This window comes from Salvia hispanica, chromosome 1 (assembly GCF_029641045.1).
Source record: "Salvia hispanica isolate PSC_SH4W2 chromosome 1, Shi_PSC_v1, whole genome shotgun sequence".
NCBI lineage: Eukaryota > Viridiplantae > Streptophyta > Magnoliopsida > Lamiales > Lamiaceae > Salvia > Salvia hispanica.
Window position 1 is genome coordinate 63,791,783 of NC_142692.1, and position 23,832 is coordinate 63,815,614.

Consider the following 23,832-nt stretch of genomic DNA (forward strand, 5'->3'; position numbering starts at 1 on the left):
ACAGTATTAAAATTATATCCCTGGATATGAATTTAGGTCCAAAATGACAATCTATGATATCTATAAAACCATCTAGCACAAGTATTGTGTCACAACAAAAATTGAAGTTAAAATGTATTCATAATTAATTTCTACAGACTCGACAAATGAAGAATTAGTGTTCCCCATTGTTACCTCTTTTTTTGCAATATACATATACACTATTTTTCCTTCATGAGCTGTCCACAAAAAAGCCACTGCATAACATTTACTAGTAAAGGAGAGGACATACGCCAACTCTACACTGATTTTCAGAATTACCTGGAAAAAATAATGAACCAATTTTCTCACTCATTTTACATTATGTGAGAACTGCGGTGAGAGCCAGTTACACGGTAAAAGAAATAACTTTCGATTGGAAGGAAAGCTTCAGATAACAATGAAGGCCTGCTGCTAAACCATAACTCATAATAGCACTTTCACGACTGTCATTGGACAGAACAGAAATGCCAATATCATGGATTCCTGAAGTACCTTTTCCAGATCAATTTCCTGACTCCTGAGACAAACAAATGTTCAGACGTTATCTGGCCAGAACATCCTGAAGAAATCCCGATCAAATTCCTTTTCTTGCATCTTCTTTTCAAACTCTTGAACCTTCCTTATCTTCTTTGAGGCGCCTCTTACTTTAATCTTAGGTGACTGAAAAGATGAACTGGTTAGAGAATAGGGATATTTACTAATCCTAGTGAATGCAAGCAATGATCACAAGTTCTCAACTACCGTAGCAAACACCATGATGGACTCCAAAGATCAAAATTATACGGAGTACTTCCTTAAATAAACATTTTGGAAAAACACCATTATACATTTGCCAGGTTTTATCATTTGAACTTGATTCTGGTTCCATTGCATCTGCTTATGCCAAGCAACTTAATATTTTGCATATCAGGACCTTTCACTATTAGGCATTACCTAGAGTTTTTACATTGATATTTTGTCGTAGTAGATAAATCAGAGACTACAACATGCAGATTCAATGATCACACAGTCAATCAACTATTACATAATGCTGATGCCATGCAAATATGTGGAAACTGACTGTCCCACAATACAACAATCACAAATCCATCCTTATTCAACTCTCCCTAGCTCTAGTACTCCTAGTTGTTGGTTGTCCTGATGCATTTAGGGAATAAGGAATCCAAATAATTGAAGTGTTTTCACAATATGATACAATTTTCTGGTAGTTCTATACTGCTCATAAAGACATCTCCGAAAGCTTGAGAAAAAACCCTTTTCAAGATTGTTAGGTATATTCTAACGTCTTCAAAACAAGTTCTATAGCATTATTCATCTCATTAACACTGTTCTTTGTGATTATGTCCAGTATCAAAATTATTAGTTGTTGATTAAAGGTTTTATCTATGTCATTATCATTTAAGTTTCAAAGGATACTTCAGTTCAGTCACTTCTAAGCTCTCATTTATTTTGACAATTGAAACCCTGAAGTAAGGTTTCGTCAACAATTATTACGAATTTTCGCATACAAATCTAAATAGATTTGCAATTCTACTGAACAAATATTCTAGCAACTTGAAAGTTTCTTCCATTTCATCAACCTGCTGCAGTTTGAATAGTATATGATCGTACCGCACAAAACATAACCTAACGAAAAATAACATACACGTGCTACAACAGTTAAACAGGAGTACCATGTAGCTGAAAGTACACCAAAAAAATCAATTGATCTTCCAAACAGAAATTCATTACTTACTTCCGGATCATCCTTATCCTTCTTAACTTTTGATTTCTTGATTTGAACTTTTGCCTCTTCTGCTCCCACACCTCTTTTGTTTTTCTTGACAGCAGTTGCTATTGGCTCCAGCCTGCCCTGTGTTAATTAAGGACGTCTATCAACACCAAGTACACTAGCAAAGAGGTATAATATCTTAAAACTACATGTGCAATGCAAAATGGTTTCGAATAGCAGGGCCAAAGTGTTACATTCTTTGATGACCATGGAAGACAAACTACCCATGACTGCAATATATGCCACATAAAAACGCTGCTTAACATTTAGTAGTATGACTTTTCAAACTAATTGCAGTTTCCAAATTTCCAAAATTATCTCTGTTTTGCACATAAGATCTCACAAGCATCAGAATCCCTAAAAAAGAGTACTTTTCTGTTTCCTCACAAATTTTGGGAACTCAAATCCATCAATAACAAAACATTAACTTTAGTGGATCATAAAAATATGACATAAAGAAAAACACTGGATAGATAGTGATTAGAATTTAGAAACACAAACCTGTTCGGAAACACCAAGACCAGTTCCTTCTTTCCATCCTTGCTTCTTTAACAACTGAAATAGCCAAAAAATTCATGTGAGGAAAAACTACAACGAATAAAAATAAAACACATACAACTGAATCAAATCAGACGAAAGTAAAATTGGAAGTAAGAAAAGTAGGAGTAGTATTTGGTAAGGGAGAAGAGGAAACAGAGGTAATTTCAGACCTGAAAGCCAATATTTGAGGAATCTATGGGGGTGGAAGCAGAAGTGCGCAGATGCGAAGCCCTAGTCGTACCCAATCCCGCAGAACAATCATCATCAACCGCCATTGCCGTTGTGTTAGTTAAGCTAGAGAAAACCTATTAACAACGATACGAAATATGTATCCCCAAATTGAAGCTAACTCAATATGTTCCTTTTTTAATTTCTGAAATACTCGAAGATAAAATACAAAAAATATAAAAACATAAATTTTAGTACTAGCATTATTTATTTATTTATTGTTTGCTTAGCTGTGTAATTCTATGCGCAATATATATACAGTACACTATTTCATACTCGTAAAATTTATCATTAATTCGAGAAATTAGATTGTCAAAATTCTAAATTGGAGCTATTCATAACATAAAAAATTATTGATCGAAATTGTTTATGGAATAAAAAATTCTAAACTGAATTATTTAGATAAAAAATATTAATGGAAAGAATCTTATCACGCGTATTATTTTCTCATGATTTATTATATGCAGATTGAAATATATATTAATTTTAATTTGATTGATTTATATACTACTAGTTATATTGGAAAAATTTAGAAATTTCGAAGTTTACATAATTTAAATAGAGGCAAGCGGTAGGAAGGAAGGGTGATCGAAGTCTCGAGATTTATTTGGTTTTGATTGGCAAAACACAATCCATTCTCTCCTTCCCTTGTAATTGTAAATTGTAAATCCAACACGCATCCACGTGTTTACGCATCGCATATACTTTCTTCTCCGCCCTTCCTTCCCTCACCGCATTTCCAATTAACCCCCAATTTCTGGTTTTTTTTTGGACCAATTTTTCTCAATCCTAATTCTCTGATTGGCCGGCCTGCTGATATGGTGGCGGGGCTTTTTGGCCTTTCGGCGGAGGAGGCCGTCGTGGCGCTCCACCTCAAGGCCGCCACGAATTGGTGGGACATAGTCAATCACTCTGCCGCTTGGCAAGACCGTATTTTCCATGTTCTCGCTGCGCTTTATGGGATCGTCGCCATTGTTGCTCTTGTAACTATTCACGCCCTTTTGATTTGATTTGATTTTGTTTTGCATCGACGTTAATTTTTATCAAGCTTTGGCTTTTCCAGGATAAATTCAAATAAATAGTGCGGAATGATTTTTTTACCCATAAATCCAACTCTTCCTTGTCGAAGTTAAATTTTTGATCTTTATGGTATACTTTTCATTATATTGGAATTTGTCCTCGTGGGAATACTTCTCATTCGATGTCATTGTTTTTTTAATTATATTTGTAGAATCTTCCAAGTTTGCTAGCTTATGAAGAAATATCTTGTTGGCAGTTAATTGAATTGATTTTGTTATTTGCATTTCCTTGTACTAGGTGCAACTGGTTAGGATACAGTTGAGAGTACCCGAGTATGGTTGGACGACTCAGAAAGTATTCCATTTTCTAAATTTCTTAGTCAATGGAGGTGTGTATCATGTGCATTTAGTTTGAACTTCCTGTTTCAGATGCAATTTTTACCTCACCTGCCGAATGTTCTTTTATAGTTTCTTAGTTCCTTGTCATGTAAATAATTATTAAGTTTTGTTGTTTGTTAGTTCGCTGCCTAGTGTTTGTATTTCGTCGGGACGTTCAGAAGTTGGATCCGGAGGTATCGATTGTATTCCCTTCTTTTATCTCTTTAATGTTGGAGTAATAATATAAGATGTTCTGATTGATTTGTTTTGTTGGGAAGATTACACATCATGTGTTGCTTGATTTGCCAAGTCTTGCGTTTTTCACGACGTATGCGCTGCTTGTACTGTTCTGGGCAGAAATATACTATCAGGTTCAACCTAGATCCTTTCATTATGATTTTCTTTCTTTGACTGTGATATCCTATTTTGGCAAAATATTTACTTTCAAAATATGGCAGGCTCGTGCTGTATCTACGGACGGTCTGAGGCCCACCTTTTACACAGTGAATGGTGTTGTTTATTTCATTCAGGTGAACAATCTTGCCCATTTTTAATCTCGTGTGAGGTAGATGATAGGATCATGTGATCATTTTTAAGTTCATTAAATGTATTATTCTATACTTCTATACAAAGATGCATTGTCATGTGACAGGGTTCTTTGATTTTTAGAATGGGCTGCTTTAGAAATGAACGCCTAGATCAGATGAAGTTCATTAATTAGATCTGTTCTGGAGAGGAATTTATTCGAGTAATCATAAAGGTTCTTTGTTTGTGAGTTGTTGTAGTGAGTGTACTGAACCTGCTCTTGTTTATGTTCCACCTATGACCTATCTAAAACCACATTTCTTGAATGCATTTATACTATTTTCTCTTAGACAATGATATCACTCTTTGGGTGCAAATTTTTTATACAATTTCTTTATTTATAGAACCATTATATTCTGAAAGATTGGCAAATTCCAGTTTCTACTCTTGTGGGAAGTCATTCTCCCTTGATGTACACCCTGTGCTATGACGATGGATTTCGATTAAAAGATATTGATTGTGTTTGCAAGTTGCAACACCTAAAATATAAGCTATCTTAGACCTTAGTAAATCGGTAGGGTGCTGGCTGTTTCAAATTCATGCATTTCATAAAGAACATATTTTCTCAAATGACCTCTCTTGTAATTTGTTGCAGATGATCCTATGGTTGGCTCTATGGTGGAAGCCTGTACATGTAGTGGTAGTTTTATCCAAGATGTTCTTTGCAGGTTCATTACATTAATCTTGTCTACATGCATAAGTTTTTTTTTTTTTTCATTTTGTTTGAGGAACCTGAAATGTGCAGGTATTTCTTTATTTGCTGCCCTGGGGTTTCTTCTCTATGGTGGAAGGTATATTTTCCTCCCTTAGACAATTGATTTGTACTATAGTCAGACTTATGCAATAATTTTAACCCCTTAACTACTTGAACTAATGACAACCTTGTCTAAACTGTAAGAGGGGGGAGGGTATGATTTATAGTGTCAACCTGTTGACGCTAGTGCCTGCGATAAAATTGGTCGGTATAACTTTGCAAGATTCTATAATTGTAGTGCAGAGTCGTTTTATAAAATTCTCAAATGTTGTCTGCATATTTTCTCCCCGGAATCTGGTTTACAAAGTTTATTTTGAACCTAATTTGTATTTCATTCATGTGCGGTTAGTTTTGGGTTATGAAAAATGTTCATATAGTTTCTTCTACTTGTAGTAATATTTTGTGGATTCATGTTGAACCTGAACCTGATGTCTTCTTTGTGAAGGTTATTCTTAATGCTACAACGATTCCCCGTGGAGTCAAAAGGACGCCGCAAGAAACTACAGGAGGTATGGTGTGGAGTATGGACTGGTGGTGGTTGATTTATTTAGGAGATTTTTAAGTTTCTTTTTCTTGTGGGGTTTTCTTATTTGGTTGTCCATGTTCTAATTCTCCCTTACTCCTCTCTCTTGCTCACCCAGGTTGGCTATGTAACCACAATTTGTTTTGTGTGTTTTCTGGTTCGATGCATTATGGTAAGTCCTATCCTACTCTTTAGATTCAGATTGCTATTTGCTTGTTTTGTGTTTAGTCCAACTTGTGAAATGATATACTTTGGTTTGTGTTCTAGACTTCTAGTCATTTTGACTTTGAAAATCCTTATTAGTTCATTCGGTAAATTGTTTATTGGTCATGAAGATAACTCCGTTTTTATTTTGAGGGTTATGTAAGATATTCTGAAATTGATAATAAAGCCGTTTCAAAGAAATTTGATTTGCAAATCATTCCTGAACTCAACCCCATCTAGGTAGTTAACTAAAGGTATGATAAATTTCAAGTTCAGAAGCATTGTGTTATTTCCGGCAATTAACCCCAAATAAGTTCAACGGAAATCACCAAGATAGATAAAAATGGCTTGTTGTCCCCGAAATTCTACTTATGCTTTACAGATGCATGTAGATCACATAGTACAGAGAGTTGTATTTCACAAAGTAATAATATATTTGGAAATAGCCAAATGTCTTTCCCATTTTAGAAGTTACCTTAAATTCTGGTCTTAAATGGTGTGGCTGATGTCTCTGGACAGAGGGCTGTGATATTCTTGTGCTCTAGGATGCTTAATAGAATAACTCTATATTGTCCCTCATATCTGCTATACACCCTTCTATACGTATGCACATGTTAGTGTACTTGTTTTGGGTGCTTTAATCTTCATATTAAATGTTCATATTCTTTATATATAGTATTGTAGTCTTAGATTTGACTCAAATATTCCAGTGTTTGCTTCCTGACTTTGTTTCTTCCATTGTGACACATCCTACAGATGTGCTTCGATGCATTTGACCCAGCTGCTGATCTGGATCTTCTGGATCATCCTATCTTGAATTTTATCTACTATCTGGTAGGATTCAGATGCTTTTTATTTTGAGAATTGCTACTGATTTGTCATTCATGCTCCTCATACCCTAACTGAAACAAAATAAGTGAAACTGTCATTATATCTGATTTATCTCGGTTTCTTTATATCTGGGCTCTTTTGGTGTAGATGGTTGGTGTTGAGAAATTTTTCCTGCTATATTGTACTACAAATTTGGTATAGAGACCTTATCTTAAGAGTTGTTTGAATATTGTTTTATCAATTTCCCCGCACTTGCACCTTAAAGTAACAACACACTTGTATTTTGGTGGACTAAAGACTATATGTAAAATGAAAAATTAATCTTCCTTAAAATAATGAAGCTTGTTGTACTTGAGCAGTACTACGTCTAAATACAGAAATGTAATCTTCAGATTTATTTTCTCATCCAGAAAGTCTTAGATACTTGAATATATATTGAATGCTCAAGGAAACCAGTTTGACTGAATCATAGTGTGTGGATGTGCTCTCTTGTTAATTACTAGTACTTCTTATGCTACTTAGTTCTGTGATTGTGATCGTGTTGTAGAAGGGGTGATGTGGTTAAGAAATGGTTTTGCAGCTGGTGGAGATATTGCCGTCAGCACTGGTGCTCTTCATATTAAGAAAGCTGCCTCCGAAACGTGGGATCACACAGTATCATCCTATCAGGTGACAAAGCCAAGTGCTGGACATGGTTGGATATGAGGGGTTGCGATACGATGAATTTGGAGCAGAAATGTGATGATCAATCATTTAAAGTTGTGTCCATATCCAACCCCCTCACTCGCAGTTTACAAAATTTCTCTCTTTGCTTTCGAATCGTCAAAGTGGAAAATGTACTTTTGAAATTAGAAGTGCATAATCCGTCATCTCTGTTCTTTTGCCCTCTGTGTATGTGTTTGTTAGCCGAGTTGAATACAATTGATTATATTGGTTCATTTGTTATTGAGTTTAGCCTCAAGCTTTCTTTACCGAATGCAATTATTATTAATTACTCTACATATAATATAAGGTTTTCTAGGAAAGTATTCTTTGAGAGACCAATTTTATTCATATTTGACAAGACATGTTCTTGAGGTGGTCAAGATATAATATACTACTCCACGTCATTTTGGTCTTTGTACTATCTGTTTTGGTAAATGCACAACTATTTGTGCAGCCAGTAAATATATGTACACAACAGAATGTTTGTGGTTGTTTTGGAAGAGGCTAATTTGCTAGCAGAATAATAATAATTCTAATAATAATAATAAATGAAATAAATTAATAATAATAATTCTTTTCATTTTATAGTAAGTATATTTGTTAGCCATGGTGTTTATCAAGCTTCTTTGTACAAAGTTATTGTACAACAACATCAGCTCATGCATCTCCAGATAATTAGCTACGTTGAGAAAATTGAGAGCATTAGCAATGTTACCCTTGCTCAAAACATTGTTCAACACTATTCATGAGCCTTGCACCACTCTCGTCCAAATCTCCTCCGTGCAAGAATGCGGTCTTGACATCAAACTGTAGTTCCCAATTATACACAACCACAACTAGAACTGAAAATTTTGGCTTAAAAAAAAACATACTCCCACAGAGATCCTTTAAGTAAGAGTGTCCACAGTGGGAGGGCCGCGGCCCTTGGCCCGGAGTCGGCCCAGGCGCGGCCCCCCACTACCGAAGCGAGAGAAGGAGACGGCCCAGGGGGTGGACGAGAGAGAGCCGAGCTCTCGGCCAGGCCGAGGCCCTTGGACGCGAGGCGCGGCTCGCCACTGCAGGGGCTGAGAGCCGCGGCCCTTGGGCCTCCGAATTTTTATTTTTATTTTTTTTTCAAAATTTTATATATGTTCATCATTTTTTCTCCATTTTTTTTACCACAAACCAAGCTCCACTCTTTCCAATTGATTTCAATTTATTTTCAAAACATGGATTCCGACGATGAAAGTTTTCAACGAACGATCGATCAGGAGTTCGATGAACTAGTTGCAATAGTGCAAGCTGAAGCCGACGAGGAGGATGCGGTGGCAGCGGTCGTCCCTCGGCCGATCTATCATCAGCGATATCGTGACCATGCCGGGGCCGACCAGCAGTTGATGGAAGACTACTTCGGCGATAACCCCCGTTATCCGCCAGAGATTTTTCGTCAGCGATTCAAAATGTCGCAACGACTCTTCATCCATATTGCGACGTGTTTGTCTCAGCGGTACATGTGCTTCACCTTGCGTCATGATGCCACTGGTCGACCCAGATTGTCGGCATATCATGAGTGCACCGTGGCAATTAGGCAGCTTGCTTATGTCGGGCCTGCTGACATGTTCGACGAATATCTACAGATGGGCGAAACAGCTGCCCTTAAGACGCTAAGAACAGTTTTGCAAGGGTATCAAATAAATCTTCAAAGGGGAGTACCTATGGAAACCAACGGCCGATGAATGCCAGAGACTGACAAATATGCACGGGACTGTGCATCATTTTTCAGGGATGTTGGGCAACATCGATTGCATGCACTGGAGTGGAGGAACTGCCCGGTGGCTTGGAAGGGGCAGTTCACTTCTGGTTTCAAAGGGCGACATCCCACGATGATCCTTGAAGCCGTTGCTGACTACCGCTTGCGAATCTGGCATGTGTATTTTGGTGTCGCTGGGTCGAACAACGACATCAACGTTCTACAATCGTCGCATCTCTTCAATGATGAGTCCCGAGGTGAGGATCCGCAAGTCAGATTCGTAGCCAATGGCACGCAGTACAGCATGGCATACTATTTGGCCGATGGAATATACCCTCGCTGGACCGTGTTTGTCAAGACGATCCAACAACCAGTTGGGCCGAAGCAGACCTATTTTGCAAAAAAAATAAGAGGGTGCTAGGAAGGATGTTGAGCGGGCTTTTGGAGTCCGCCAAGCGCCATTATACGGTGCCCGGTTCGACTATGGCACGAAAATAATGTCGCAGACATCATGACTGCGTGTATCATATTGCACAATATGATAATAGATGATGAAGGCTTTGCTGCAGAGCGCTGGGCACCGGAAGATCGTGCTAGCACAAGTCACGATATTGCAACCCATCCCCTGCAGATGGGTGTACCACGCAGTAATGAATACTTGATTCAGGCTGATTTGGTTGAAGAGGTCTGGAACCATAGAGGGGACGCAGCATGATATGGGTTCCCTGTGTTGTTAGTGTTGTATCGAAAATTTTCGTTGTATAATTTTCCCTTTTAAAATAATACAGCAAAAATTTTGTTATAATTTTTTTGATATTAATTATGCACTATGTGTTTTAATTATTATAAGCAAATAATTTTCATTATAGCTAAAATTAAAATTTAACAAAAAATGTTAGAAAATAATTTTAATTGGTGGCCCGAAAGGCCACTACTGTAGTGGCCAAATTTTCAAAGGGTAGGGCCAACTTGGTTGGGCATGCCCAAGAAATGGTGGCTTGGTCATTCCCAAGAGGGCCACCACTGACACTCTAAGAAGAAATATGGGAGAAAAAGGCATGATGCCAACAACTATTATTCATCTTCATAAACTCTGAGAAATTTAACTGGTAAATAGAGGAACTACAAAAAGGGAAAAAGAAAAGATCCAGCCAGAGGTTTAATACTCCACAATAAAAGGAGGTTTCTAATGGTACATTCGGCACTACTCTACTTCTGAAATCAAAATTAGGAGAGTCTATTATAAACTTGCCACTTCTCAAGACAAAAGGCTGCGTCAAGAGACTCGGATTTCAGGAGTACATAACGCCCATCTTTTTTGCAAACTCATCATCGTCTTCTTCTTCATCAACGTATTCCTCTACAGCATCTCCATTCTCACCATCCTCATACATCGCGTAATCCTCCCCGCCCATTTGTTCATAATCGGACTCCCCGTCTTTCTGCTCATAGGGTTCAGGTTCCGGATCCTCACCAAGTTCACCATCTTCAGCTTCTGGCTTACCCTCTCCTGCCTCCATCGTTTGAACTTGAGTACTGGGCACCTCTGTTGCACCCTCTCTTTCTTCCTGGACTTTCTCCCCTGTGACACCCTCAGTGCCTGATGAATTCATACCCACAATAGTTCCATTTGTTTCGCGTTTCTTCCGCTTTAGAATCTCTTGTAGTGGCTTAGGTCCTTCAAATGAAAGATCATTTTCACTATGTTGGTGCCAATCACTCACATTTTTTCTCTTGCCAAGTGATTGTTGACCGGTCTCGTCCTGTCTACTAGAATCAGCATTTTTCTGGTTCTTCAGTTCTGCTAGGCTTTTTGGCTTAGCAAAATCACCGTTATTCTCACCTACAAAGTCTCTTCTTGAGTCTGGACCTGGATAGTTCTTTGCACCACCATTGGAAGCTTCTTCTGGCCTTCCTTTTATTCTGTCACGGATTCTTCCTGGTTGTGAGGAGATACGATCAGTAGTCCTAATCATATCCCTGTTGTTTGGAGAAGACGATCTTTCAGGAAGTCGTATTCTCCCTCGAAGGCGACTTCCATGAGAATTCTCCCTCGAGGTATTTCGTTGCTCCTCCCTATGTGAACCCCAGTAGCTTCTCTCTCTTACATGCATGTCGCGGGCATGTTCATGATTAATGACAGATCTTAAACCATTAGGCTTCTTATGCTTTGTTAGACGGTGCCTGAGATCATGTTCATCAACTTGACCATGATTCTCTTGCCGACCATATGGCCTCCTTTCATGATAAGACCCACCAGACATCCTTTCAGAGGAAGCTCGGTGCTGCTCCCAAGCATACTGTCCCTTACGGTGCTCAAGTGAGTCATAACCATGACGACCCTGATAAATATCATCATCTTTAGCAGCAATCAGGCTGTAGTCAGCAGAGCGATTAATTTCATATTCACTCCCATGTTCATGTTCTCTCGACATCCCATATCTATCTTCACCTGGATAGAACTCAGAATCTCTTCCCTCATCGTCTACGAGAACATCAAATCCAGGAGAAGGCTCCCTTGAAACTTCTTCTGCATCCTTGTTGTACATGCTTTCAGGTTCATCGAGCAGGTGAGATTGCTGAGCACGATTAGACCAGCTGCCTGGGTGCCCATTAGATACAGGAGTAGCAGTCCTGTACCCGGAGAATACATTACTCCCTGATGTTTGTGGAGCTTTCCTGCTTACAGCAGATTCGTATCTAGGAGCAGTAGATTCCACTGCAGGCAGTGGTTTTACTCGTGCAGCATCAATAAATGATTTGGCTACATTTATAGGTGTAACCTTCTGTTGCAAAGGCTTCTCAACTCCGCTGGAAGGCTTACTTATATTTGCATAGTCAACAGAAGATCCTGTTACTGGAACAGGTATTGCTTTGGTATTTGAGGCAGTTGGCGCATGAAGAAATGGGCACCAATCACCTTTTAAACAGTGCCCTTTTTGAAAAAATACGCATGCCGCAGATGGCTTGTTGAAAAAGGCATTTTGGCCATGTGATGCAGGCCCTGTAACAGCCTGAGGCACAGGTGCAGAGGGTCCAGCAGATGTAGGCCCTTGGGTTCCCAGCAATCCTTCAAGAGGCTGAAGAAAAAAAAAGTACAGAGATAGAAAGGATATCTTATTAAGCAGCACAATCAACAAAAATACTAGATACATCAAGTTCAGGCTCATCCAGGAAAAGTTATCACTAAAAGGAATATGTTTATATGAGACACATATCAGAAGACTAACCGGATGACGGAACGCGCACTTCGGATTCATGCAGTTGCCATGTAACCAATACCAACAGTCCCTTGGATTCATCCGTGCAACATCACTATGGCGGTACTCACATTCGCTTCCCTGCAGGAAGAATTCAAATACATAAAAATCATTGATGTGGAATTTTGGTCCATGGTAAACGCCATTATCACATCACTCACTTTGAATGCGCAAAACTGAATTTAAATGTAATCTGAAATCCAATAAGAAATCAGTTGTTTCAGAACTGAACACAGGTACATATCCTATTAAAGAAATTCCAATTAATTATTGCATCAAGAAATTTTCTAAGGAGAAACACTACGAAGGATAAAAATTCCTGGACTACAGAATCAAAAAATTGGCTGGCATGAATTAATCTGGGCAAGGAGTTGCTTTCGAATATAATATACATCTTTACAAAATTTTACCCAACTCCCACAAGGATAAAATTACAAGATATAAAGCAATCAACAAGCATACACAGAACATAATCTATAACAATATTTTCAGCAAAGGGATGTATTGTTGCAGGGAGGGTTTTATGATTAAAATGGGTTTTTATCTACTAGCTCAGCAGAATCTTATCCAATGGAAGGCAAATGTAGTATCTTAGAAATCAATGAATTTATCCTTCATATCAACATAATGATTCATCTTCCTTCCTCACACTAATCAAGAAAGGAAACTAAGAAACAAAACAGCAACACATAATCTACAATTTTCATAGGTGAATTAGTCATTCGTTCCTCCATACCTTCCTTAACCCAAGCACGTTGTGAGTTCATCACTTTTAATGATAACATCAAATTCTGATACGCACAGAAAAAGACATGAATGCAGGAAAAAAGAGATCAAACTTATGTATGCAAAATTCGTCATTTTCCCAGGGCCAAACTACAAGCACTATCCTAACCGAAATTAACCAACATTTGAAAATAAATCCTAAATTAAGGCCCTAATCTTTCAATAAATTCCGAGAATCTACGGAAAAACATTACAATCCTCCCCAAGGAAGATCTAATTCTCAGTGGAATTATTAACAAAAATCGAATTTGTCCGTATTCAAATAAATCACAGGAAGTGCGGAAAATACACATAGAAAACACTGTAAAAATAGCAGAAAGGAAAAAAACAGGGAAAGGAAAAAGGACCTTTTTGCAAGTTAAAGGCGAAGCAAGAAAGTAAACACAATCGGTGCTCCTCTTGAGCAGTTCTTCCTCAGCGGAGGGAGGCTGAGATTGAGATTGAGATTGAGGCGCAGAAGTCGCCATCTTTTCGATTCGAAAATCAACGAAAAAAATATATGTATATGTATGTTAATCTGATGGATCTAGGGTTTTAATTGTTGAGGCGGCTAGTCTGAGGTAGGGTTCCTCCTAATACTGTTTCGCCCCCTTTTGCGGCATCAAATACAACCTCCAAAGACGATTGCGCTGCTTGAAGGTGAGGGAGAGGAGAGGATAGAGAAGGTGAGCTAGGACGACAAGGGAGATGAGATGAAAATTGAAATACAGCCCAGGCCTTGTATGAATGTGTGTTCTATATATAATATCTCATCTGCTCCCTTTTTTCACTCTTTCAATATTTACACCAAAACACCATCAAAATTTTGAATTCAATTATTGTCTATATTAGTTTTCTATTTTTTATTTTTGTTGTTATCAATCGATTAATGCTACGATCGGTGTCGTGTAACGAAATGGAGTACCCTCGGTTTATTATATTCCTTCCGTCTCATAAAAATTTAGAATACATGGGAAGTACTCTTCCGTCCCATTAAAGATGACCCACTTTCCTTTTTAGTTTGTCCCAACTATGATGACCCATTACTTAAAATGGAAACACATTTATCTCTACTTTATTCTCTCTCTCTTACTTTACTCTCTCCTCTCAACACACAAAATAAATTTGCATAAAATCCCGTGCCGCTCAAGAAAGGGGTCATCTTCCTTGGGACGGAGGGAGTAATTTTTTTTAGACATATAGGATAACAAATAGTTTGATATAATCACCTTCCGTAATTACTATTCTCACAAAATATAGTTTGCAGATCCATATCTATCGACAGGTGAATAGTGGAACGGCCCATACTTTCTAGGATTCACAAGTTTTTTTTTTATGGATTTATAGTTTTCATGCCTACCAATCGAGCTTCTGTATTCGGCTGCTTTTTAAATGTAGTCTATAGTACTAGTTTTCAACCGCAGGTATGTATGGTATGAAATGCTGAAAATTCGGTATGAATAAAAACTAATCTTTCCATCTCTGAAATGTGTGAACTTTTGATTCGGCATGAGTTTTAATATATACTTCAATTGGTAAACTGAATAGAGTTAAAAGATAGTATAAATAGTGTTAATGGAAAGTGAGTTACACATCATTAATAGTGTAGTTATAATGGTATAATGTGTGTAAATAAAATGATATTTAGGGTAATGTATACGTTAAACTATTTGAAAATTAGAAAGTTCATATTTTTCAGGGACGGACTATCGCGGTATATGAGACTGTAACGAAGCTATCATACCATATCAAAAATCATGGTATGCAAAACTTTGATACGAACTTTTCGATATGTATATGTATTTCGTTATTTTTACCCACACCTACATATGCCACAAACACCAAAACCTTATTTTCAAATTGAGAAGCAAGTAAAAAAGTTTGACTAGTGTATTAAGGATAAGTTTCAGTTAATGAAGTCAATCCATTAGATTTTTTGTTCAGCCCTATCAAATTTGGGTTATGTGAGTTTTATGTTTTGTAATGTTAAGAGAAATAGCTCAATTAACTCACTAATGTCATACACAATCGTTCGTCATTGTGGCATCGCACACGATGGCTTCTCCATCGTCTGCGGACGAAGCGCGGACGATGTCCCATCATCTGTCGCATCGTCCGCCACTGTAGCATCGCGGACGATGCGGCGGACGATGCACACGCGTTTTCGGTTATTTATTTAATTTTATTCAATTTTCAAAACCTATATATACCTCTCACTTTTCACTTCTTTCACTCTCAAATTCACACTACATTTTCTACATTTCAAATAAAATGAATCCCAGAGATTACCCAAGTCCGAATAGTCCGATGTTCGGTGGTGCACGATGGTTGGGTACAGAACCCGATGAATACCTGCCATTCGACACCAACACCCAGTACAATCCCGATTTCAGCACGGACTCGTACGGGCTGTCCGACATGGAGCCTTCTCCCACCCACACACCGGCCCCATCTCGCGACCGCGCGTCCGCCGTTGCAGCTCCCTCCACCGCCGCCGCCACCAACGACACCTCGGGCTCCGCGACCAAGAAGAGGCGGCCCAAGGCAAAGAAGTTGCCGCTTACGACGGTGAATGAAGAGTTCGCCCCGGGCAGGACGAACTACTAGCTGGAAGAATCCATCGTCTCTACGAGATGTTGGATTGATATTTCGGAGGATCCAGTGTTCGCCAACAATCAGAAGATTACTGCGTATTGGGAGCGCATCGCCGAGAAATACAACGCGTCCAAGCCGCCGACCGCCTACAAGCGCCAACGGGAGCCGCTCCGCAAGCACTGGAACCAAATAAAGAAGCAGGTCAATTTGTTCGCGGGGGAGTATGATAAGTGCGAGAGGGAGCAGGCCAACGGCGAGAGTCTCGCGGATGTGCGCGACAAAGCAATCCAATCGTACATGTTATTGTACGGCGACTTCAAGCACTACCAGTCCTGGGCGCTCTTGAAGGAGAAACAGAAGTTCGTTGGAGTTATGCTCCCCGAATCAACGGAGGCGAAGAAGAGGGCGTCGAAGCGCACCTTCGGTGATTATACAAGCAGCGAAAGTGGTGCATCTCCAATGGACCTCAACCATCCGGTGTTGGAGGATGAGAGTTCCGGCACACCGATGTCTTCCCGGCGTCCCCCTGGCATCAAGGTTGCCAAGGGCAAGGGCAAGGCAACGTCCTCGTCTGCTGTGCCGCATGACCCGCCCCCGAGCGTGACCACGGCCCCGCCTTCGGCTGCGTCACATGCCTACATGGATTTGGTGGCCTCCTCCGACTATAGGACGTTGTTGGACGTGCACAACGCCCTGATGCAGGCGACCAACCCGGCTCAAATCGAAGGCATCCAGCGGATGATCGATGGCCTCAGCCGCAAGTTGAAACTACTCTAGACTAGCCTCTTTTTTTTTATATGTAGTGCACTTTTTTTTTTTTAATTTCTAATTTTGTAACTTTTTTTTAATTAAGTAAATGTAGGATTTGCCTTAATTGTGTTGTTTTTATTTATTTATCTTGCTTGATATATTTGCATAAATTATATAAATACAAAATAGAAGTAAAGTGCTTAGAGTGGGGCTTAGGGCGGGCTATAGTCCGCCGCATTGCAGGTGGAAGGGGTGGAGGATAAAATGCAGATGTGGCAGTGCGTAGGGCGGGCTATAGTCCGCCCCATTGTGGATGCCCTAATAGAATTGCCCACTCGTTGAGCTCTTCAAATCATTGGTTGCTAACCAACCGTTTCGAAGAAGCGTGCACCACTGACATCACTCTAACTGAAATATTGCAACTGACCAACAAACGAACCCAACTCTCTTAGACAACATGGTTGAAGCTTTATGCAAATGCCTTAACACATGTACATCTTAAAATGATGGCTATGTACAAAATTATCATAGGATTTTATGGAGAGCGTGTGTTTCGCCACTTCTATTCGCAACTAAAATTACACTAAATTTGATCACATACTTGCTTTGTTATTTGGAAAAGCGAAACTAACTATCACCAATAACTGCAAAATTAACAAACTAAAGTAAAGATTGACAAAATTATGTAAGCATAACAAATTGTAATCACTTGAAGCCTTAAAACAACTAGCACCAGTGGTCTAGTGGTAGAATAGTACCCTGCCACGGTACAGACCCGGGTTCGATTCCCGGCTGGTGCATATTAATATATGTGTGTTGCAGTGATGAATTTATGCGCCATCAGCGATGGTTGGGTCCATTGCCTTCTGATTTCAGAAGATAAATCCGGTGCATCTGAGCAATTGAATTTTTAATTTTTTTTTATAAATTTATTTAGTTAATTTTTTATTTTGCTAACATAAGTATAGTATTTGTTCTTATTGGTTTGATATCTAATTTGGAGTCATCGATTGATATGATAATTTTGTTTAAATTATAATATCAATCATAATTAATTATTTTTAAAAAAAGTTAGTACTAAGGTAAAATGAGTAGTATATTCAAATACTTTCTTATAATTCCTTATAGCATTAGGCACAATCCAATTTGTAATTAAGAGGTCAAGTGCGCATTGAACAAAATCACATATGTGTGTAATAAGGCTGGGGAAAAATACTGAAATATCGAAATACCGGCCTTATCGTATCGAAAAAATACCGAAAATACTGAATTTCTGGTATACCGTGACTTTTGGTACGGTATGATACCTTACCGAAAGATTCCGGTAAGGTAACGGTATGAATTTTCAAATACCGCGGTATACCGCTGCATACCGAAATTCGGTATATACTGTAAATTAAGGTATATTCCGTAAACTAAGGTATATACCACAAAAATATAAACACAATTATATATATAATATATTTTAGATGTTTTTAAATTATAAAATCTATTGTGAAATATAAATATAATTATGAATAAATTATATTTAATTTATTTTTAAAATTATAAAATATAAATAATATTCTAAAAACTCTATTTTCTATTTTAATTGATATTGAAAGTCAGGTATACCGCAAAAGTAAGGTATACCGAACTTCAGTACGAAGTACGGTATACCGAAAATGAGGTACAGTATCGATATGAAAATTAGTCATACCAAAAATCGGTGGCGTATCCAGAATTTTTGGTTTGGGGGTGCGATAAATTATCACAACAATATAGAACTTCAAAATCCGAAAGATCAATTTTCTTCTCTTTATTTTGATGTTGAACAAAATCTTTGTTTTTAATTTTTTTCTTAAAAAAGTTCATCATATATAAAAAATAGATTAATGAAAAATTTATTATAAATTTTGCAGAATGTATTTTTTAATTAAAAATCATCTTTTGACTTATTTTAGGCAAAAATTTCAATTACTTACAAAAAAAAAAAAAGACATAATGCATCCTTACCATTTTCTATATAATTTATTTCTCATGTTTTACGTCAAATATATTTTTCATATTTTATGTATGATCATAAATGAGCATTGAGGAAAAGTTTGATTTTAAAATATATATTCTTTAACAAAAAGGAAAAATTAAAGAAAACAAAGCCACAAGAAAGCTACAAATGAGTGTAAGAAAGAAAAGTGTACTAAAAAAGAAGTGTGCAGAAAACAAAAATAAAGTGATTAAAATAAGACAATTGATTTAAATCTAATCTAATGATATTAAACAAAGAGTAATAACTAAAACATAAGGTCAAAGGGTACTAATTAAAACATGGAGTCATGTAAGAGAGAAAGAAAAGAAAGAAAACAGATTGCAAGCAAAATATGAGCGATGAGAATCGAACCCACACACTCAGAACTTTGAAGACTCCAACCGCTGCACCATTTTGATTACATATACATAATTAAGATTTCAATATACTAGTTTTAAAAATTTGGGGATGCAGTTGTACCCCATGTTCCTTACTGTATATGCCTCTGCCACCGAAAACTTTGGTAAGGTAAAGGTATGACTTTTTCGCATATCGTATTTACGGTAAGGTATACGGTATGGTGGTTTCGGTAAGGTATACCGTACCTACCCACTAGGAGTGTGTAATAGTCTTAGCAACACAAATATTTTTAAATTTTAAATGATTCTTGTAGGATTATGAAGTAGAGAAGACATGGAAAGTTAGAATCGCTAGAAAAACAATGATGGAGTTGAATTAAATAGACTTAGAAGAAATTTGAATGGGTATTGGCGCTCCAACGATACAAAGCAGTTCACAATACTCGTGAAGAGCTCGCTCTACTACAACATCCAAACGGTCGAAAATTTTACATGTGATTCACTTCAATTTCACTACCAAGATTACAATTTTTACCACAATTTTAATTTTTCACTTCACTATAAATATGGGAGTGTTTCTTCCCTTTTCTTTCAGACCACATCATTCATTTGATTTTCCCACTTCCTTTCCCAACAGATTTTTCCTAGTACACTTATTTGCAACAAAAAAAATATTCCAAAAAATCCAGCTTTCAAGAAAATGCAGTTTGTGATGTGGCTTGTACTTGTGGTGATGATGCTGACATTCTTGAAATCAGCTTCTTCACAGTCAGAAATCCCAGGCTGCTCACCTGCAGACAGAGCTGCTCTTCTTGGATTCAAAGCCGGCATTGCCAAGGACACCACCGGCTTCCTCTCCACGTGGAGTGGCGATGACTGCTGCAGCGGCGGCTGGGAGGGCGTGGAGTGCGGCCAGGGCGGGAGAGTCAACAGATTGATGCTGCAGAGCCATGGTGGTGTGTTGATGAAGGGAGTTCTCTCTCCCTCTCTCGGCACCTTGCATTTCTTGGAGATCATGGTGATCAGCGGCATGAGACGGATTGCTGGGAGGATTCCTGACAGCTTCTCCGGCCTCACACGCCTCACTCAACTGGTTCTTGATGACAACTCACTGCAAGGAGCCATCCTTTCCAGTTTAGGCAAGTTGAGGAATCTTCAGATATTGTCCTTGAGTGGTAACCGTTTTAACGGCCAGATTCCACCTGCATTGGGGAATTTGAGGAATCTCCTGCAGCTGAATCTGGCTAAGAATCTGCTCACTGGCTCAATTCCTCAGGCTGTTGGGAATCTCAGAAGCTTGCACTCTCTTGATCTCAGCTTCAACATGTTGTCTGGATCAATACCGGATTCTCTTGGACAGCTGCAAAATCTGACATATCTTGTGCTTACAAGGAACCAGTTCTCTGGGCAGATACCGGTTTCTTTGTGCAGTTTAGTTCGGCTTTCTGAGCTGTCGCTTGATCAGAATCGCCTGGTTGGAAGGATTCCTGCACAAATTAGGAATATGAAATCAGTTTCTGTGTTGAGGCTGGGCTTTAACAAGCTCACTGGTCAAATCCCAGAATCCATGGCTGAGCTGCATAGCTTGTGGAACCTTAACTTGTCAAGAAATCTGCTGACTGGTTCTTTGCCTGATGCAGCGTTTGCAAAGGGGCTCCCTTCGATTCTGTCTATCGATCTTTCTTACAACGATCTTGATTTAGGGGCGGTTCCTAGTTGGATCAGAAACCGGCAGCTCTCTGATGTCCATCTAGCAGGCTGTAAGCTGCGTGGCGCGCTGCCAAACTTCACCAGGCCGGACTCCCTGGCCACATTGGACCTATCGGACAACTATTTCACTACTGGGATTTCGAGTTTCTTGGCAAACATGGCTAGTTTGCGGACTGCAAAGATCTCCAACAACTTGATCAAGGCTGATGTCTCCACATTGAGGTTGCCTGGCCAGATTTCGGCTCTTGATCTCCATTCAAACCGCCTCTTTGGCTCTCTTTCGAGGATACTAAGCAGATACATGGAGGTCGTGGATGTGTCCAACAACCAGATCTCTGGCAGGATTCCTGAATTCGTTGTGGGGATGAAATTGAAGGTGCTGAACCTGGCAAGCAACAAGATATCAGGTCATATTCCAGATTCAGTTTCAAACCTTGCCAAGCTGGAAAAATTCGACATTTCAAGAAACCAGATAACGGGCACAATCCCAGCTAGTCTAGGATCATTTGTGCAGCTGCATTGGTTAGATCTGTCGATAAACGGGCTTACTGGAAGAATCCCAGACAGTTTGTTAGGAGTCAAGGCACTGAGGCATGCAAGCTTCAGGGCAAACAGATTGTGTGGGAAGATCCCACAAGGAAAGCCATTGAACATATTCCCACCAGTTGCATATGCTCACAACTTGTGCTTGTGTGGAAAACCATTGCCACCTTGCAAGAGTAAAATGAAGAGAAAAATGGGCCACTGATATGCTGAGTCTCTATGCTCATTATCCCATGAGCACAAGTTAAATTACTATCTTTTTTTTCTTCTGTGAGTTAGTTACACTTTCCCACCTGAATTCTTGCAGTAACTTACCATATTCTTCATTCAAAGGACTCCAGCTCAAAGTTAATCCAGTTTTCACATTAACCTACTTTCTACAAATAAAGATCAAATTATGACTTACCATATATTCTTCATTCAAAGTTGATACATTGAAAAGATAAATGATATGCAGGCAAATTTAACCAAAAAGCAACAGTATATCAGTAGAATGGGGTAAAACACCAAATGCACCATTTCTCTTTCACAAAATTTCCTCAAAGCAATATGAGCAGTGCACAAGTGAAGGTAGATATACAAGAAGCTTGAAGCAAATTGAGCATCATAAGGTCTAAAAAGCTGTCCTAATTGCCTATATTTAGCATTCAACTAGCCAGGTGGACTATTCATCATCTTCTATTTCTTCCTCTTTGACTTCTTCATCAGTTATATCATCCTTAATCTCTTTCTCAGATGTCTCCTTCGTTTCATCCTTGACCTCATTTTCAGCTGCATCATCCTTGATCTCATCTTCAGCTGCATCATCCTTGATCTCATCTTCAGCTGCATCATCCTTGATCTCATCTTCAGCTGTATCATCCTTGACCTCATTTTCGTTTGAGTCATCATCATCCTATATATAAATAAACACCCTCATCAACAATGGCAAACCATATAAACATATCTACCACATAAATAAACCTAAGCAAGGGACATACTTGCTCATTTTCAGCTTCAGATGCCTTATTATACTCTGCTTTAAGCTCTGCAGCTCTATCAGTGTACACTTTCTTCTCCTATATATCAAGTAGGAAATACAAGTCAGTGAAGAATCTTACATTAGTTCACCACAACACACTAACACTTGTGAATTCTGACTTACATCATCATTCATTGATTTCCACTTCTCACCACCTTCCTTTGCAACCTAAAAAACAAACACAAGAAATTCTTATGGAACTCAAATGACTGAAACCAGAATCATGTTTCTCAGATAGTTCACACAGTAATCACGCACACTACAGCATTACCGTGGCAACACTCTTGCAGTCAGGATTAGCCTCCTTGAACGATTTCCTAAAGTCATTCCTACAAATCATTCAAATGCTAACATATTAACAACTACACAAAACCGATTCATATATACTCATAAAAGTAAAACAGATTCAAGGCAGGTGATCAGTGCATACATGAACAAGAAGAAAGCAGTGGGAGGACGCTTCTTTCCATTTGGATTTTTGGCCTTCTTTGGCTTCGAATCAGTTTGTTTTGTCTTCTTTCTGCATCATTTTAGGTGTTAATTAGCATTCTAAATCTGTATTCTCAAATCCCATACATAAAACAAAAAGACATAATTATAGCTTCGGAAAATTACTTCTCTGCCGATGCCTTCTTCTTTGTCTCAGCCATTTCCACAACCTGAGACTCTACATAAATAGAGATCGATAAACTAAACAGCAATCCACACCACAAAAAAAAAAAAAAAAAAAAAAAAAAAAAAAAAAACTCAAACTAACACCTTAAGTCTTAACGCATATAGATTAAAATTTTTGAACAAAGTAATTACAACAGAAAATAAAAATACGAAAATTGAAATACCTAGATTCATCTTAATCTTAGCATCAAGGCTACAGTTGTGGAAGCTAATCAAAGCCACCGCCACATCCTTGTGGCATTCCTCGCTGCAAAACGTTCTCTCGTATCAAATAATAATAGTAAAACAGACTAAAACCTAGAGATCGACTTACAAAAAGTAAGATTAACGGAGAAGAAGAGTACCATTTGGTAAAGGCGCTGCCGTCTCTAGCGCGTTTGAGAGAGGCGGATTCAGCCTCCACTCTCTTCCTCTGTCTCGAGGCGTTGGATGATGCTGCGCCGCCCGCCATTTACAGATCTGCAATTTCCGAAAAATGAAGGAAAAAATTGAAGGCGAGATTACTGGGTTGGGCTTAGGCAGGCTTAGATGAGTGTATTTATACTCTCAGTGATAGAAGAAGAAGATGGAGAATCGGGAGGGAAGGCTGCAAAAATTTGTGTAATTTTCAATTTTAGAGCCAATCTCAATTTGAGTATTTTTGTGGTTTCGAATTGGCGCCAAGTTTTTGTATTTGGGTTCAAAAGTGTAAAATGAAAAATTGATTTCGCGGATCGATGATTTGGGCACTGCCACAGCCGTTGGATATGAGAGCATGATTGTAACTATCACTAAATAATATCCTTTCATTTTTACTACTGCTTAATGGAGTATAAAAGTATACTTAAATGTATACTCCTACTGCTCTTTCCATCATAT

General features: G+C 38.5%; 5 protein-coding genes and 2 non-coding genes across 7 annotated transcripts; 4 read left to right on the forward strand and 3 right to left on the reverse strand.

The window, feature by feature from the left end:
- Nucleotides 1–101: 101 nt before the first annotated feature.
- On the reverse strand, nt 102–2,691 carry LOC125218977 (uncharacterized). The gene is made up of 5 exons (XM_048120810.2): nt 2,503–2,691; nt 2,294–2,347; nt 1,757–1,873; nt 514–681; nt 102–300 (listed from the first exon to the last, which is right to left on the reverse strand). The coding sequence occupies exons 1-4, from the start codon at nt 2,605–2,607 to the stop codon at nt 556–558; spliced, it is 402 nt and encodes a 133-aa protein (XP_047976767.1). The 5' UTR covers nt 2,608–2,691; the 3' UTR covers nt 102–300; nt 514–555.
- A 424-nt stretch (nt 2,692–3,115) lies between these two features.
- LOC125223023 (protein TOM THREE HOMOLOG 1-like) lies at nt 3,116–7,825 on the forward strand. The gene is made up of 11 exons (XM_048125972.2): nt 3,116–3,543; nt 3,878–3,968; nt 4,099–4,151; nt 4,236–4,328; nt 4,416–4,487; nt 5,138–5,210; nt 5,288–5,333; nt 5,742–5,805; nt 5,938–5,991; nt 6,780–6,857; nt 7,435–7,825. The coding sequence occupies exons 1-11, from the start codon at nt 3,379–3,381 to the stop codon at nt 7,525–7,527; spliced, it is 882 nt and encodes a 293-aa protein (XP_047981929.1). The 5' UTR covers nt 3,116–3,378; the 3' UTR covers nt 7,528–7,825.
- A 2,507-nt stretch (nt 7,826–10,332) lies between these two features.
- LOC125222226 (zinc finger CCCH domain-containing protein 17-like) lies at nt 10,333–14,057 on the reverse strand. Its single transcript, XM_048124730.2, has 3 exons — nt 13,682–14,057; nt 12,519–12,629; nt 10,333–12,368 (listed from the first exon to the last, which is right to left on the reverse strand). The coding sequence occupies exons 1-3, from the start codon at nt 13,799–13,801 to the stop codon at nt 10,581–10,583; spliced, it is 2,019 nt and encodes a 672-aa protein (XP_047980687.1). The 5' UTR covers nt 13,802–14,057; the 3' UTR covers nt 10,333–10,580.
- A 3,330-nt stretch (nt 14,058–17,387) lies between these two features.
- TRNAG-GCC (transfer RNA glycine (anticodon GCC)) lies at nt 17,388–17,458 on the forward strand. Its single transcript has one exon. It is a non-coding gene; the product is annotated as a tRNA-Gly (tRNA).
- A 16-nt stretch (nt 17,459–17,474) lies between these two features.
- LOC125185799 (small nucleolar RNA snoR114) lies at nt 17,475–17,560 on the forward strand. The gene has a single exon (XR_007170296.2). It is a non-coding gene; the product is annotated as a small nucleolar RNA snoR114 (small nucleolar RNA).
- A 2,078-nt stretch (nt 17,561–19,638) lies between these two features.
- Nucleotides 19,639–21,683, forward strand: LOC125219498 (uncharacterized). The gene has a single exon (XM_048121488.2). It carries the CDS (start codon nt 19,726–19,728, stop codon nt 21,481–21,483), a length of 1,758 nt encoding a protein of 585 aa, XP_047977445.2. The 5' UTR covers nt 19,639–19,725; the 3' UTR covers nt 21,484–21,683.
- Nucleotides 21,684–21,740: 57 nt separating this feature from the next.
- On the reverse strand, nt 21,741–23,569 carry LOC125219499 (high mobility group B protein 7-like). Its single transcript, XM_048121489.2, has 8 exons — nt 23,319–23,569; nt 23,139–23,221; nt 22,915–22,966; nt 22,730–22,819; nt 22,571–22,628; nt 22,423–22,467; nt 22,259–22,336; nt 21,741–22,173 (listed from the first exon to the last, which is right to left on the reverse strand). Exons 1-8 carry the CDS (start codon nt 23,423–23,425, stop codon nt 21,943–21,945), a joined length of 744 nt encoding a protein of 247 aa, XP_047977446.2. The 5' UTR covers nt 23,426–23,569; the 3' UTR covers nt 21,741–21,942.
- Between the last annotated feature and the right edge of the window lie 263 nt (nt 23,570–23,832).

Bases quoted from the DNA above. Each gene is read 5' to 3' on its own strand.
- LOC125218977 (XM_048120810.2), bottom strand. From the start codon at position 2,607: ATGGCGGTTGATGATGATTGTTCTGCGGGATTGGGTACGACTAGGGCT. The intron at 1,874-2,293 runs GTTTGTGTTTCT...TAATTAACACAG, and splicing joins GTCTTGGTGTTTCCGAACAG to GGCAGGCTGGAGCCAATAGC. The intron at 682-1,756 runs GTAAGTAATGAA...TCATCTTTTCAG, and splicing joins AGGATAAGGATGATCCGGAA to TCACCTAAGATTAAAGTAAG.
- LOC125223023 (XM_048125972.2), top strand. From the start codon at position 3,379: ATGGTGGCGGGGCTTTTTGGCCTTTCGGCGGAGGAGGCCGTCGTGGCG. The intron at 3,969-4,098 runs GTGTGTATCATG...GTTGTTTGTTAG, and splicing joins AAATTTCTTAGTCAATGGAG to TTCGCTGCCTAGTGTTTGTA. The intron at 5,806-5,937 runs GTATGGTGTGGA...TTGCTCACCCAG, and splicing joins GCCGCAAGAAACTACAGGAG to GTTGGCTATGTAACCACAAT.
- LOC125222226 (XM_048124730.2), bottom strand. From the start codon at position 13,801: ATGGCGACTTCTGCGCCTCAATCTCAATCTCAATCTCAGCCTCCCTCC. The intron at 12,630-13,681 runs GTCCTTTTTCCT...TTCTTCCTGCAG, and splicing joins CGCCTTTAACTTGCAAAAAG to GGAAGCGAATGTGAGTACCG. The intron at 12,369-12,518 runs GTTAGTCTTCTG...TTTTTTCTTCAG, and splicing joins AGTGCGCGTTCCGTCATCCG to CCTCTTGAAGGATTGCTGGG.
- LOC125219498 (XM_048121488.2), top strand. From the start codon at position 19,726: ATGCAGTTTGTGATGTGGCTTGTACTTGTGGTGATGATGCTGACATTC.
- LOC125219499 (XM_048121489.2), bottom strand. From the start codon at position 23,425: ATGGCGGGCGGCGCAGCATCATCCAACGCCTCGAGACAGAGGAAGAGA. The intron at 22,967-23,138 runs GTATTTCAATTT...CTATTTATGTAG, and splicing joins TAAGATTAAGATGAATCTAG to AGTCTCAGGTTGTGGAAATG. The intron at 22,174-22,258 runs GTATGTCCCTTG...ATTTATATATAG, and splicing joins CTGAAGCTGAAAATGAGCAA to GATGATGATGACTCAAACGA.